This window comes from Camelina sativa, chromosome 7 (genome assembly GCF_030686135.1).
Source record: "Camelina sativa cultivar CO46 ecotype springtype chromosome 7, ASM3068613v1".
NCBI lineage: Eukaryota > Viridiplantae > Streptophyta > Magnoliopsida > Brassicales > Brassicaceae > Camelina > Camelina sativa.
In genome coordinates, this window is record NC_141886.1 from 3,605,958 (window position 1) to 3,620,293 (window position 14,336).

At 35.2% G+C, this 14,336-nt stretch overlaps 2 protein-coding genes, 1 long non-coding RNA gene and 1 pseudogene across 6 annotated transcripts; 2 read left to right on the forward strand and 2 right to left on the reverse strand.

The window, feature by feature from the left end:
- Positions 1-1,324: 1,324 nt before the first annotated feature.
- On the reverse strand, positions 1,325-5,238 carry LOC104700196 (cellulose synthase-like protein B2). Its single transcript, XM_010415671.3, has 9 exons — positions 4,907-5,238; positions 4,370-4,688; positions 4,093-4,218; positions 3,853-3,975; positions 3,070-3,270; positions 2,838-2,973; positions 2,537-2,718; positions 2,031-2,378; positions 1,325-1,901 (listed from the first exon to the last, which is right to left on the reverse strand). Exons 1-9 carry the CDS (start codon positions 5,167-5,169, stop codon positions 1,350-1,352), a joined length of 2,250 nt encoding a protein of 749 aa, XP_010413973.1. The 5' UTR covers positions 5,170-5,238; the 3' UTR covers positions 1,325-1,349.
- Positions 5,239-6,105: 867 nt separating this feature from the next.
- On the forward strand, positions 6,106-7,876 carry LOC104700197 (uncharacterized). Of its 4 annotated transcripts, none has more exons than XR_015560915.1 (3): positions 6,106-6,396; positions 6,512-6,565; positions 6,679-6,826. It is a non-coding gene; the product is annotated as an uncharacterized LOC104700197 (long non-coding RNA). The 4 variants fall into 4 exon arrangements; XR_015560914.1 differs by lacking the exon at positions 6,679-6,826 and adding an exon at positions 7,030-7,338 and having other exon boundaries at positions 6,133-6,396; XR_015560913.1 differs by lacking the exon at positions 6,679-6,826 and adding an exon at positions 7,333-7,876 and having other exon boundaries at positions 6,148-6,396.
- A 103-nt stretch (positions 7,877-7,979) lies between these two features.
- Positions 7,980-9,451, reverse strand: LOC104704270 (F-box protein At5g65850 pseudogene; annotated as a pseudogene).
- A 2,857-nt stretch (positions 9,452-12,308) lies between these two features.
- On the forward strand, positions 12,309-14,336 carry LOC109125569 (uncharacterized). The gene has a single exon (XM_087460263.1). It carries the CDS (start codon positions 13,755-13,757, stop codon positions 14,193-14,195), a length of 441 nt encoding a protein of 146 aa, XP_087316389.1. The 5' UTR covers positions 12,309-13,754; the 3' UTR covers positions 14,196-14,336.

Here is a 14,336-nt window from a genome sequence, read left to right on the forward strand (position 1 = left end):
CTATTGTTTTTAACATTGAGTTCAGATTTCCAACTTTAGACGAACAGAGTTTAGAGTTGTTGTCTGTCTATTCACCGGTTTAACGGATTCTGTTTGAGCCTATTTATCAGTGTGTGTGTGAATTTGGTATGGAGGGATGAAAACGTGGTTGTTTAAAAATCCACAACTGCATTATCTTTGTTTGCCAATGAACTGTTTTGTATTATGTGACAAGTCCTTTTGCCTGAAATATAAGTTAACAAGTACAATTGTATGAAAATTTGTGAAGTTTTTCAATGTGGGGAAATGTAGCAAATATAGTGTGGTGACCATCCCGGCTAAAATTGAGGTGAGTATTGATTTTATCCTTTTCCTTTAGTTTAAATTTTCAAATCAAGAAATACCAGACAACAATATTTATCAGTTCAGTCTTAGGATATAAAATTGAGAATATCTTGGGTATGGGTAATCAAAAACTAAAACGAAAAATCGAGAAACAGTAATTAAAGAAGTTAAAATTAGTGTAATAGTGAAAGGCATAAAATTATGGAAAGAAGAACAAACCAGTTGTCTTAATTTATCATTTATCCAGTTTATCCAGTTTTCAACTTATCATTTATCCAGTTTTCCAAAAAGAGGATTTTAGTTGAAAACTTGTTTTTTCTAAATTTATTTTTCTTCTTTGTAGAAAGGCTCTAAGAATACTTTGAATTTAATAAGTAGGTGGACCTTTCGGATATTGTATCATTAAAAATGTTGGATAATTAATTACTTTGAATGAAATTATGCGTATACAAAATGATGAAACAATTTGTGAAACAATTATGCGTATAGCTGCACTATTTTGTGAAATAATATTCCATGAAGAAAACGGAACAGCAAACATAAAAGTGACTTGTAATGTATGTAATGGAAAGTCAAACCAGTTAATGTATGTAAGGAAGAAAAAAAAATTGACAGTAATATTTTATTCCAACGTAATATTAATCTTATTAACCCCCCCCCCCCCCCCCCCCCCCCCCACCCATGATGATTCTGAAGTAGACTATTTTTTTTTTGTTGTTGACAAATTTGTTTCCGAAAAAAAGCACTAAAAGATTTAGAACAGAACAAATGATATGTTAAATGCTGTGTGTATGTACGACTTATAAGAATGTTACAAGATTGTATTCAAATTGATATGTTTAATGCTCTCTTTAATCCGTACCTAGATGTTTCTAGAGAATAACTTTGTTTTCTAATTCACAGCTTAATTCACAGTTAATAGTTAGTTCAGGGCAAAGTCTTTTTTAGTGATACGTAAAATTGCATATTATTAATTAGGTCAATGTATAAAGTTAACTTATTTTCATAACAACCAACCCCATATATCACTTTCCCAAAGAGAAAACAACAAATAAAACAGCTAAAAAGGCAGCTTTACAAAGAGTAGACAATGGGATGCCATATTTTCCCTTCTCAAACAAACCTTTTAGAAATGGAAAGAACAAAATAACTACCAAAATACATCCACAAGCCTCTGCCAAACCCGGATTACCAAGACTATAACCCACCGAAAAAACGGCTAGAGCCGCTAGATTCACCAACACAATAAATGTGCCGGGCAAGAAATAGACTGAGCCATCAAATTCAAATTTACCTGAGTTTGGACCATCATCTTCTCCTTGAGATGGTCTAAGTCCAGATCCTTCTATAGTCTCGCTCATAGTCTTTTTAGTGATTATGAACACCGTCTTCGAGATTCCAAAAAGCTTGAGAGTGATATCAAAGATGCTAAATAACCAACTACTAGTCGCTATTATTCTCCAAAGTGACTGGGAGACCAACCACGATTGTATGGAATAACCGAGGCTCATAAATTCCCATAGAGTATAGAGAGAGTGCATCCCAAGAAGTGTGATTATTATGCCTAGACAAGCTCCCTAAATGCATACATAGAAAGAATAAAAACATTAAACTTTTCTGAATCTTAGAGTTTAATGTTTTTACTTCATGATTTAAACCAAAAATAAAAAATATTAAACTTAATAATGAGTGAGAGAGAGCGTCACCTTGGGAAACAAGACAGAGTTGTGGAGTAGGCAATAAGCAGGCAAGAGACAATAAAATAGCTCAGGGATTGACCTCAGACAAACGAGAACACAAAGATAAGCTAGTCGCTGTCGGAATCTTAATTTACGACGAAACATTCCTAGCAACGGACTTTGCTTGTTGAAAAGGACTTCCATCGATCCTGTCAACCATCGCCGCTGCTGGAGCAACGCCTCAGATACTTCTGCCGGCATAGATCCAAGAAATGCAGGTGGATTAGGAGAAACGTATGAGCTAGTCCAACCTCTCGAATGGATGTCGATACTCGTGTTCAGATCTTCAGTCATTGAATCGTATAGCCAACCAATCTGCAAGATTTATAAATAACAAAAACGCATTATATAGATATTTTGTATATTTATTTCTATGATGTAATAAAATATTATTTATTAGTATTTTGAAATAATAATAACGTATTTTTTTTAGACGATAAAGATATATGAGATTTAATTTAGAAGGGAACTACGGTTTTGCCCCAATTGGTTTGATACTCGTAATCACAATGTCCCACTTCTTGAGCCGCTTCTATGGAGTTTGTAAGGATATGTTGGGGATTTGATTTTATCTGTAATGCCTCGACCACCGATTTCACCATCTCTTTGGAATTCCCAAATCCTCTTGGCAAACTATCCGCGGCCAAAAGCTCCCCTTAATGATATAACAAAAAGTCAAGTATGTAATTAGTGAACAGAAATTAAATAAAATTGAGACAACCATTTTAAAGTAATATTGCTTTGTGAAGATTATGAATATTTTCTATTTCTTACTTGTAGCAAGAGAAGAAAGACTTCCATTGGCTTCTACATCTTCCGGCGATAAACCGTACATAACTCTTCTAGTGTGGAAGCACCCTGAGCCCAAATATATTGGTCCTTGGATTCCCGCAAGTCCTCTTACCATAAACTAATTTAACAAAGAGAAGAAAGAAAACAAGATTGATAAATAACATTGAATTGATTGAATTTTATAAGCAAAAAGTAAGGAGAGGATAAATCGTACTGATTGGAATACGGTGAGTGTGTCGGTGGTTGAATCGTAGGACTCTTGAGGGTATTGAACAAAAGCACAATGGTTTGGATTCGATGATCCTTGTAGAAATACACACATAGCTTGTCGCACAACATCGGCTTCATTTGCATACACGTCGCAGTCTACATTCAACATGTATGGTGCATTTGTCATCAAGCCTGACACTCTTACCTGTTCAAATTCATCATCTTACGCTCATCACAGATTCATTAAAATAACAACTACCAGCAACTACGATCTTCGTCATTGATAGTTGTTGAATACGGTTTGTCATAATTCTGAGAGTACACTTAAAGGCTACTGATTATAATTCATGAAAATGTATTCTAATAGGTAATGTCATCACGATCGTTTAGTTTTTACATGCATGCTTAATTAACACATCTTATATAGATATATCTAAACATAATGCATAATTACTCTTTCATTTCAAAAACTAATATGGAATATGCAATGACTATGTTTAAAAACTGATTGCAGCCATATCACATGGAACATTGTACGCATGTGCACTATATATATATATATATATATATATATATATATATATATATAGTTGGACGCATCAAGTGATAGTTAGTAATAGGCCCTAGGGGAAGTAATCATCATATTCTAACGAAGCTCTTAACTACTAAAAGATCTTAGAGTTTAAATCATATGGAAAGTAATGATCTGAATCTAATGTATGCTTAATGAAACTGATCTCTGATCTCAACTCTGAAACTACAAAAGAGTGATCAGAAATTTAGTAACCAGAAAATTCATGGCTCCAGCTTTATAGTGATGAAGGTAATTTGGTCTTTTCTCTCTTGAAATGTATACAAAATGAGGGACCTCTGTTACGTCTCCCACACCTCCCTTATTTTCCCATATCACCTTCACATACACACATAAAACAAGAGTTCTCGTAATTGTTATAATTAACCCTTTTATTTTATGCATAACTCGTAATTAGAGTTTTTTTTTTTGTTCTTTGGAAATATGAAGGAATACCTTAACTATTGTTGAATGATCATTTGGTTTTGTGTTTGAGAAAGCTTCAAAGTCATCATCTGCATCCGACCAATGGGAATCTCCGGTGGCAATTTCCACTTTGCGGCATAACTTCTCGTACTCCCTCTTTATATTATCACAAAAAGAATCAAGAAATTTCTCAATATACAACATATGAAATAACAGAGCGATCATTTAATATAAAAGCTAACTTCTTGTATTACTAGTTTTAAGAAACAAACGCAGTCGGGAAATAACAATCAAACTCGAACATTACCTTCGTCATTTGCCAATCTCTACTGAATTCAGAACCCTTTGTTGTGGCTAGCGGGTTTAAGAAATATCGAAAAGGAGCTCTAACTCTAACGTTGTATTTCTTGCAGAACGGAACCCAAATCTTTGCGAACTTAGAAGCTTCCTTGAGAGAGAAGTAAGTGAGAGGCGAGCATCCATCGTCCGACACATAGCAAGCTAGTTTATTGGTCGGGTAATTTATAGCTAACAGCGAAAGCACGGCGTTCACAACGATAATTGGCGGTTCTCGAACCGGATCCGCTGTAGGCACGAAGATATCTACCGAAGGAAGGTCATGAACCCTGAAATTAACAATTTCTAAGGCAGTTCAAAGAAATAGAAAGATAACATAGAAATAATTAATACATCTTTCTTATAATTAAAATAAGAGCTCCGTCGCAGCTAGTTAAGACTTTATACCAATTTAATAAGTTCATGTATATGATTTGTATATATGCTAATAAGAATATTTGTATATCAGTGACAATATATATGGTTTTAGTTTTACAAGAAATGGTACCTTTCATCAATTCTATCTGGATAGGTTTTAGTTTCAGCAGGACTCCATTTTATGCAGGTCGTAAGAAGCCATACGATTGAGAAACAAGATTCACAAAGGAAAGCCACAAGCCAAACGTTGTCGTTTTGGGTCATATGTAGGATTCGGTGCAAGAGAAGAGAAAAGAGAAGGCCGAGAATCGTGAGATCCGCAGCTCTTTGAAAATAGCTTTTGTATGAGATCTTTTCACAAAGAGGAGGGAGAGAAGAGCTTGATTCCGCCATGGGAGGATCGGAGCTTTCTTGTGGTTTTTTGGATATGTTTCTAAAGGTTTAAATAAATATTTGCGATATGTCTATGAATGCTTGTATAGTTGTATATATGGTGTTCTGATCTGACAAAGACTTAGACCTATATGTGGATAACTCATAAATGTGGTAAGAGTTAACAATGATTCGCTATTAAGAATAGCTTCCACCTTGATGAATTATCACGATGGACACAAGAAACCTATAGTCAAGGGCCTTGTTTCTTGTGGAAGAAGTAGTAACACGTTATGGGCGAAACGCGTAATAACTGGATTACGTATGAGGGACATGCCCTACTGTAATAACTGGGTTCTTAAGGATATGATATTGTTTCTAATGATGTTCATGTTTAAACGAAATGAAATTGGTTTCATGCATGTATATATTATTTGATAACTAAATAAATTCTATAGTAATTTCGAGGCTTCTAAATTTCGAATAATTAAATCATCGACTAGGTAATGGATTGATTATTTTGGATGAAAGTATGCTAATTCAAAATGATGAAATACAATATTGTATTAATATTCCAAGAAGAAAACGAAACAGTAACGTACGATACTGTTACTTGTTAAGACGAATTGTTTTCCTAGTTAGCATTTTGAAATAAGAACAAAAATATAAAGTCAAACATAACTAAATAACGAATTCATGTAAATGAAAATCTCTATAAATTAATAAGATTAACATTATGAAATTTTATTAATTTATAAAAAATTTTATTGATTAATAAAGATAAAGATAAATTATTAATTTATAAAAATATTTTTTTTGTTTTTATAGTTTTGAAAATTTTATTTTGAAAAATATCAAAAAATGTTAAGAGCATGTCCAGTGGATGATTCTTTCAGTGTTGCTCTTATCTTTGGGGTCAAAAAATAAATTAAAAATCTAATATGGGGTCCGCTAAGTGGAGAAACCTTTCTGGGGAAGGAACTTGAGCAACGCATTAGTAACGCTATGTGTCGTGGTAGGTTGATGAGTAAAAAAAAAAAAAAAAAATTCCCAATCGTCTCTCTCTTTTCTCTCTCGATCCAAAAGACGAATCAATCCCCGATTTGATTCCATCTTCGCCTTGATTTCTTCGTCCTAGTCAACTCCAGTTCCGTTTCGGATTACGCCGTACGGAGAAGTCTTCCCTTCGTTGTCTTCGTCGCGCCGGAGAAGCAAATCGGACGGAATCAGACAGAGAGATGAAGCAAAGTAAACACGAGAGAGAGTCAATTTGGCACTCTCTCATCTCCCTTCTCTCTCCTCTCTTTTCCATTCTTCTTCTTCTTCTTGCTTGAAATTCTCTTTTTATCTCCTTCTCTTACAGAAACGACGTGTAACTATGGAGATTGTTGTGTCTGCCTTTGACATTATAACCCAGGTATGTATTTTCCAATTTCAAACACTTAGTCTGTGTTTCTATATATGTTGTTCTGTAATTGTGGATTTTACTTGAGATTTTCTTTTTTGTTTTGTGTTTTTTTGATTCATGAGGATGCAAACTGTGGTATATTCCCTGTTCACACTGGGAATAGTTTTTTCCTGATAGTCATATATAATTCTTGAATGCAGACTGTCATTGAGAACACTTTGATGTTATAATTCAACTAATTATATAATTAATATTAAAATATTAAACTAATATTTCTAATTTCTAAGGGCATTATAATTTCCCTCACCAACTTCAGTTAATTTCTAAGGAAACCCCATCAGTTTACTATGTTCATTGTTTCGCTCACCAACTTCAGTTAGTTGTTGTGAGACTAGCAAAGAAACATTTTGATGTTGGCGATATTTTTTATATGATTTCTTTGTTGGTAAATGTGGTGGGAGTTTATGCAAAAGAAAAGATATGATCCGAGAGAGATAGGAAAAAGATTGAAGAAGGAATCAATAATGGTGAAATCAGTATTGGAACATGATTGAATCAAGAGGTGTCTCTTAATAGACCAGAGAATACCCTCTGGAATTCACATTATAATACTCTATTGTATGTGATTGAGCTATTCTCATGTATTGTCCAAGTGCTTGAATACATTGAGACTGAAGGTGCATTAGACTTTAAAAGACGTCAAGCATGTGGTCTCCTCGAATATTTTCATAGCTTTGATTTTGTATTTTATTTGCAAATGATGATATATCTTTTAGGACTCATGGAGAACTTTTCCATGGCGCTACGAAGAAGAGATCAAGATATTTTAAATGCTATGGATTTGGTAAACTCAACTAAAAGACAACTTCAGAAATTTAGAGATGATGGTTGAATTTCAGTTTAGAAATTGTAAAAGAAGCAAGCTCGCTGTGATGATGGTAGATCTTTGATTAGAAGTGAAAGAATTTCAGGTCATCACCACGAGCACAAAGACCTAATTTACATATGCAAACCCCAACAGCTTGATTAATTCTGGCAATACAGCTTGATTAGAACCCTAGAAAGAGTACTCTACACTTCCACGATTGTAGGAGGCCAGGCCAACCTTGAGAAAGAGTACGACCCTAAAGTTTATCTCAATGGGCTGAGACGTACGTAGTCCAACATGGAGCCCCTATAAGGTGAGATTCTTTAATCCCTAATTTTTTTTTTAAAGTAGGATTTTGAGAAACAAGTACGTAGTACGTCGTCACGTTGAACTAATGTATATGTCCTCAGTTCTTCCCAATTCATTCATCATGATCAAAGATTTTTTACCCACGAACAAGAATTTTTTAATTAATGTGTAGTTGAAAAAGAAAAAAAAAAATCATGTAGAGAAGAAAACAAAACAACAATAGTTTTCTTGAAAAAACCAAAATAATGTAACCAAAAACAAACATAAAGTAGTATTATTACAAAAGTCATAAGATCCCATCCAATTGACGAGAACCAAAAGATAAAAGTAGCTTTTGGTACAAAAGATAAATAACAGAGTCTTAACTACAACAGTAGCTCAAGATTAACGTTCTCGACATGGTCTAAACAGGTGTAAACCTTACGATTCTTACCCGCTTCGAGTCCATGGAGTCCAACTCTAACGATCGTCTTTCTCTCGATATTGCAGTAGAGAAGGCATGAAGGCATCATACGTTCTATCCAGAACACAACTTCATTTGTTCGAGTCACTCCAACAAAGTGTACCTCGGTAGTTCCCACTATATCTTTCCACAAATTAGGAGGAAATAAGTATGTATGCTTCGACCATACTTGCTTTTCGGCATCTTCTAGAACCAGCAACTCAAGACTTCCATCAAAAAACCAATTAAAATCACACTCATATAAACCTAGTTTACCATTGTAGTCTATCAGATATCCATCACGCGCTGCTCCATAGACATCTTCCACGACTATAATAGACTTAAAACTTTCAGACCTTACATCAAAGGAAACTATCATGCAATCCCCTGAAGACCTATCAGTAGCTGGATAATACAAAACACCATTGATGCATATCCTTTTACGAGGCACATCATGAGATATGCGACACTCGATCATTCTCCACGAAAGTTCTCGAGTCCCTAAAGTCAGAATTTGATGCTCATCACACTCCCATGCATTTTCATAACGCCAGGTCATGGACAATACCTTGAACTGTTTATCAACTGGATCATATCCCAAATAGCTTATCACCTTAGCTCTCTTTGTCGTCAGTTTGGGTAAAGGTAAGGACTGACCGGTGCTAGGGTTACATACCACCGGCACCGTTTCCGTCCTTTCCCTTGAGATCTCCTTAGTATAAATAAGACAGACCAAGCCATGAACAGATTGACTCATTTCACAAAAAAGACCATCAAAGGAGAGCTTCATATGATAATTAGCGACTATGGGAGAAGAGTTCTCATCCGGATTTTGAGGTTGAGGGGAGGAGAAGAAACAGAACCTGCCGTGTTTTTGGAAGGCGAACAATAGCTGCGGGCGAGCCAAAGATCTGGTCAAGAACAACTCATTGAAATGGGGAAGGCGAAGTGTGGAGGCCCAGAGCTTCGATACGCAGCGACATGCAGCTACAGATTTCGCCTGCAGCCTCGAGCATATGTCGATGGTTTGATCAACTGGGATGTGTGGCGATGAGTTTTCTCGTTCGTTCTCTGGTCGTGCATTGCGTTGGGTGATGGTAAGACGATCCTCCGAGACGGTTTTTCGCCGTTTTTTCATGGCTGACGGCGACTTCGGCTCTTCTCTTTCACTTTTTCAAAGGGAATATATGACCTAATGAGTATAACCTGAAGCTTATCTAAACGACTAGAGATATATTGTAGTGCAAACTCATTTGTGACAATGGTTTGAGAAGAAGCCCATGCAAAAATGGAAAAAAAATGGCTAGCTACACGAAGTATTGGCGAATACATGGTCACACATGCCAAGTATACTATTGTATACTCAACTACACAAAGTATATGTATTACATGGTCACATGCATGAACTATATGACGTTATGCGGTCAACATCATAGACATATAATTCAGTTTCGACGTTGACTCCGGCGTTGACCAACACTTAAAAAAAAATCTAAATTAAAAAAAAAATTATTATAGTAAATTATTTATGGGTTTTCATGATTAAAAAAAAATTATTCAATATCCAAATATTTTTATATATCTCTAATATATTCATTCTTATAATTAATTACTTTTTATTTTTCAAGCTAAAGTAAATAGTTAAATAAAAATCATTTATAATTATTTTCAAGATAAAAAATTCATTTATAATAATCTTCAAGATATAAAATCATTTATAATGATTTTCAAGATATAAAACAATTTATAATTATTTTCAAGATATATATATATATATATATATATATATATATAAATCTCTCATAATGAGATTATTTAATTACTACAAAATCAATAAAATCAAATTCAACTACTTTCTTTAGAAAATAATATGCAAAATATTGAGTATATGACTCTTTACTCTAAATTTTGCATGGTAAATGTTATAAAAAATTTTATACACTTTTTACTTTAAAATTTACATACTCAAAATAACATATAAATAAAAAAAATAACAATATTTACTTTTAACATATGAACATTTTCTTTTTTACTCTCTTTTACATAATTACAATATGTTAAATTAATTTTTAGAAATTTTTTTGAAGGTTTGGGTTCTCTAGATATATTTAGGAAATAGATTCAAAATATCTTTAGATATTGAATTAACATATAAACAACAACAACAAAAAATTAACAATATTTACTTTTAACATATGAACATTTCATTTTTACCTTTTTTTACACAATTACAATATGTTAAATTAATTTTTAGAAATTTTTTTAAGGTTTGGGTTCTCTATTTTACATTTAAGATATATTTAGGAAATATATAAAAAAATATTTAGATATTGAATAGAACATTTTTTAATTAATAAAAACCATAAATAATTTAATATAATAATTTCTTATTTTTAATTTTTAATTTGAGAAATTTTTTTTGGTCAACGCCGGAGTTAACACTGGTCTTCACCGGAATTAATCAATCAGTGTACCAGATTGTATGTTTATGATGTTGAACATGACGTCGTATAGTTCATGCATGTGACCATGTAATACATATACTTTATGTAGTTGAGTATACAATAATATAGTTAAAATGTGTGACCATGTATTCACCTATACTTCATATAGCTAGTCATTTTTTTTCTCCAAAAATTATAGATGGGCATTTTCTTTTCTTAGTGGCTCAACTAACCACCACCACTAAAAAGAATTACAAGTTCGGCCCAACTTATTATCAAGGGCGATGAAATAGCGTTTTTAATAACATTATCCTATTATAAAGATAGTGTTTCAAGGTGTTATTAATATTCTTATTTCTTGTAGTGTCCATATACTTTCATTATTCATCGTAAGTTCTTAATCATCAAAACTAAAACTAAAGATGTTTAAAAAATTTACACCAAAAAAAAAAACAACAACAAATAATGAATTTTTTAGGTGCTGATTTTATAGTAATTTGTTGTCGCGTTGGTCTTGGTGTGTCGCTGGGATTGTTTTTTGCCATTAAAATAGTATAGTTTTGCTTTTTCAAAAAAAAATATAGTACAGTTTTCAAGTCGTCAACGTTGGTCGCACGACTATAAAAAAATATGCGGTCACGCGATTATTAAAAGAATATGCAGTATTTTCTCCGTTTCAAAATAGAATATATTTTAGATATTTATTTTATGTTATAAGATACGAGGGGTTTTACAAGTTCAAATGTAAATTTAAATATATTAATAACCTTTAATTATTAATATGTTGAATCTTTTTTAACTAAATAAAATAATAATTTAATTAAAGAAAAACAAATTATCTAGGTGATATGATGAATCTTTAGAGCATGTTGAATCTTTTCTAACTAGTTGAATCTTTTACCGTAAACATCTTTAGAGCATGTGTAAAATACACCCGTTAAATTTTCCACCAATATAACATTTTTTTTTTCAAACTTTATATTGGTTGAGCATATGACCTTGAGAAAGAGTACGACCCTAAAGTTTATCTCAATGGGCTGAGACGTAGTCCAACATGTTAAATTTTCCACCAATATAAAGTTTGATCCCAAACCCCAAGAGCTTACCCTCTTAATTAGAACTTTTGTCGTCTATTATGCTCTTAATAAATTCTTGAATAGCTTAAAGAGGCCCGTAGACTATGCCATAATAGTCACTAGTCAGCCCACAAAAGACAAAACTAAACAAAAAATCCTCGAAACTCCCTCTCCTTACCTTACTCACACGGTACGTGTGTCGTTTATAGCGATCTTTTGTTACCTAAACCACAACGTGTTTGAATGCAAAGAAAACAACACCATAAGTTTAAATGGAATAAGAAAGATTAGAATCATGGAGTGTGGTTGGTCCAGAAGTTACTGCAGCAAGTAGAGAGTTTTTCATATTAGGAAAGTTACTTCCGCAGTGGAACGCCACCACTTAGGTACTCATTCCGAAGTCTGATAATGCCTCTACCACTTCTGAATTCAGGCCTATTTCATGCTTAAATACGCTGTACAAGGTTATTGCCAAGCTGCTAACCTCCAGGCTCCAGACTTTGCTGTCAACCGTCATATCCTCTTCCCAGGCTGCGTTTTTGCCAAGAAGATTGCTTACCGAAAATGTTCTGCTTGCTATAGAAATGGTTCAAGGTTATAATTGGAAAAACATCTCGCCCCATGCGATGTTAAAAGTTGATTTAAGGAAAGCTTTTGACTCCGTCAGATGGGACTTCATCTTAGCAGCTATGAGAGCCCTTGCCATACCTGAGCGCTTCATCAATTGGGTCCATCAATGTTTCTCCACTCCAACGTTCACGATTTCTATCAATGGTACTAACGAAGGCTATTTCAAAAGTTCAAAAGGCTTAAGGCAAGGACACCCTCTGTCTCCTTACCTCTTTGTCTTAGCAATAGAAGTCTTTTCTAAACTGTTGCACTCCAGGTTTGCCTTAGGATACATTCGTTATCACCCGAATGCCTTAGACCTCTCTCTATCCCACCTAATGTTTGCAGATGATGTCATGATCTTCTTTGACGGGGGAGCTCCTCCTTGCATGGTATCTGCGAAACCCTCGACGATTTTGCGTCATGGTCTGGTTTAAGAGTGAACAAAGACAAAAGCCAATTTTTCCATGCGGGTGTAGAGTTATCTGAATGCGACACAATGGCTGCTTATGGCTTTCCTTCGGGCACCCTACCAATCAGGTATTTGGGCCTTCCACTTATGTCCACGAAACTCCGCATTGCTGAATATGAACCGCTCCTGGAGAAAATTTCAAAAAGATTCAGGTCTTGGTCGACCAAATCTTTATCCTTTGCGGGTCCGGTTCAACTCATATCCTCAGTTATATATGGGACCATTAACTTCTGGATGACCACTTTCATTCTACCAAAAGGGTGCTTAAAGATAATCGAAAGCCTTTATTCTAGATATCTCTGGTCTGGAAACATTGATGAAGCCAAAAGTGCAAAGGTATCATGGACCTCCTTATGCCTACCTAAAGCCGAAGGTGGCCTGGGATTGAGGAGTCTGGTTGATTGGAATAAAACTCTCTGCTTAAGGCTGGTATGGCTGCTCTTTGACCAGAACGACTCTCTGTGGGCAAACTGGCACCGCCACCATCATATTAGGAACAAATCATTATGGGACGTTGTTGCAGCGCCAAATGATCCCTGGATATGGAAAATGCTTCTGCATTTAAGGCCCTTAGCTGAACAATTTGTGAGAAGCAATGTTGGGAACGGTTTGAAAACCTCCTTCTGACACGACAACTGGACAGGTGAGGGCCCGTTGATCAAAAGAATGGGAGACTTCGGTGCTACACCCTTAAGCATCCCATTAACCGCTAAAGTGGCGGATTCTCACAACGCCTTTGGATGGAGACTCCCCTTGTCGAGACACCAGCCGGCTAGGGCCATTCTAGACATTATGAACTCCCAAACTGCGCCGTCCAGGGATCTAACTGACGATTCTTATATGTGGTTTGTTGGTGACATACAGTGTCTCGGTATCTCTTCAGCTAGGACCTAGGAAGCCCTAAGACCTCGCGATGCTGAACAGGACTGGGCTGCATCTGTCTGGTTCAAAGGAGCTATCCCTAAACAGGCCTTACAGATGTGGGTCACACATCTCGACAGGCTGCCCACACGACAAAGGCTTGCTTCTTGGGGACAGATCCAATCCTCCGAATGCTGTCTCTGCACCATTGCTACGGAATCCCGCGACCATCTGTTTTTGGCTTGTGAGTTCTCCTCCCAACTCTGGATCATGGTCTTCACAAGACTCTGTCCCCAACAGCGTCTATTCAGCTCGTGGGCAGAATTGCTCTCCTGGACTCGACTTTCCTCTACTACAGCACCAACTCTCCTCCGGAAGCTCGCAACACAAGTGGTAGTATACAACATATGGCGTCAGCGAAACAACGTTCTTCACAACTCCGTGCTCCTGTCGTCACAAGTAGTCTTCAAGTGGATTGATCGTGAACTCCGCAACATTATCACCACAAGAATGCATATAAAGCGTTGGCGTAAGCTTATGCTTTTATGGATCCGTTAACACCCCGAAATTGTTCTTAATAGCCTTGTTTTTATTTTTTGCCTTGGCTACTTTACTTAGGTTGTAAACCTCAACATTCATTTATTAATGATACTAGGTATGGAGCCCCCGCCGTAACGCAGGGAACTCATTTTAGTAAAA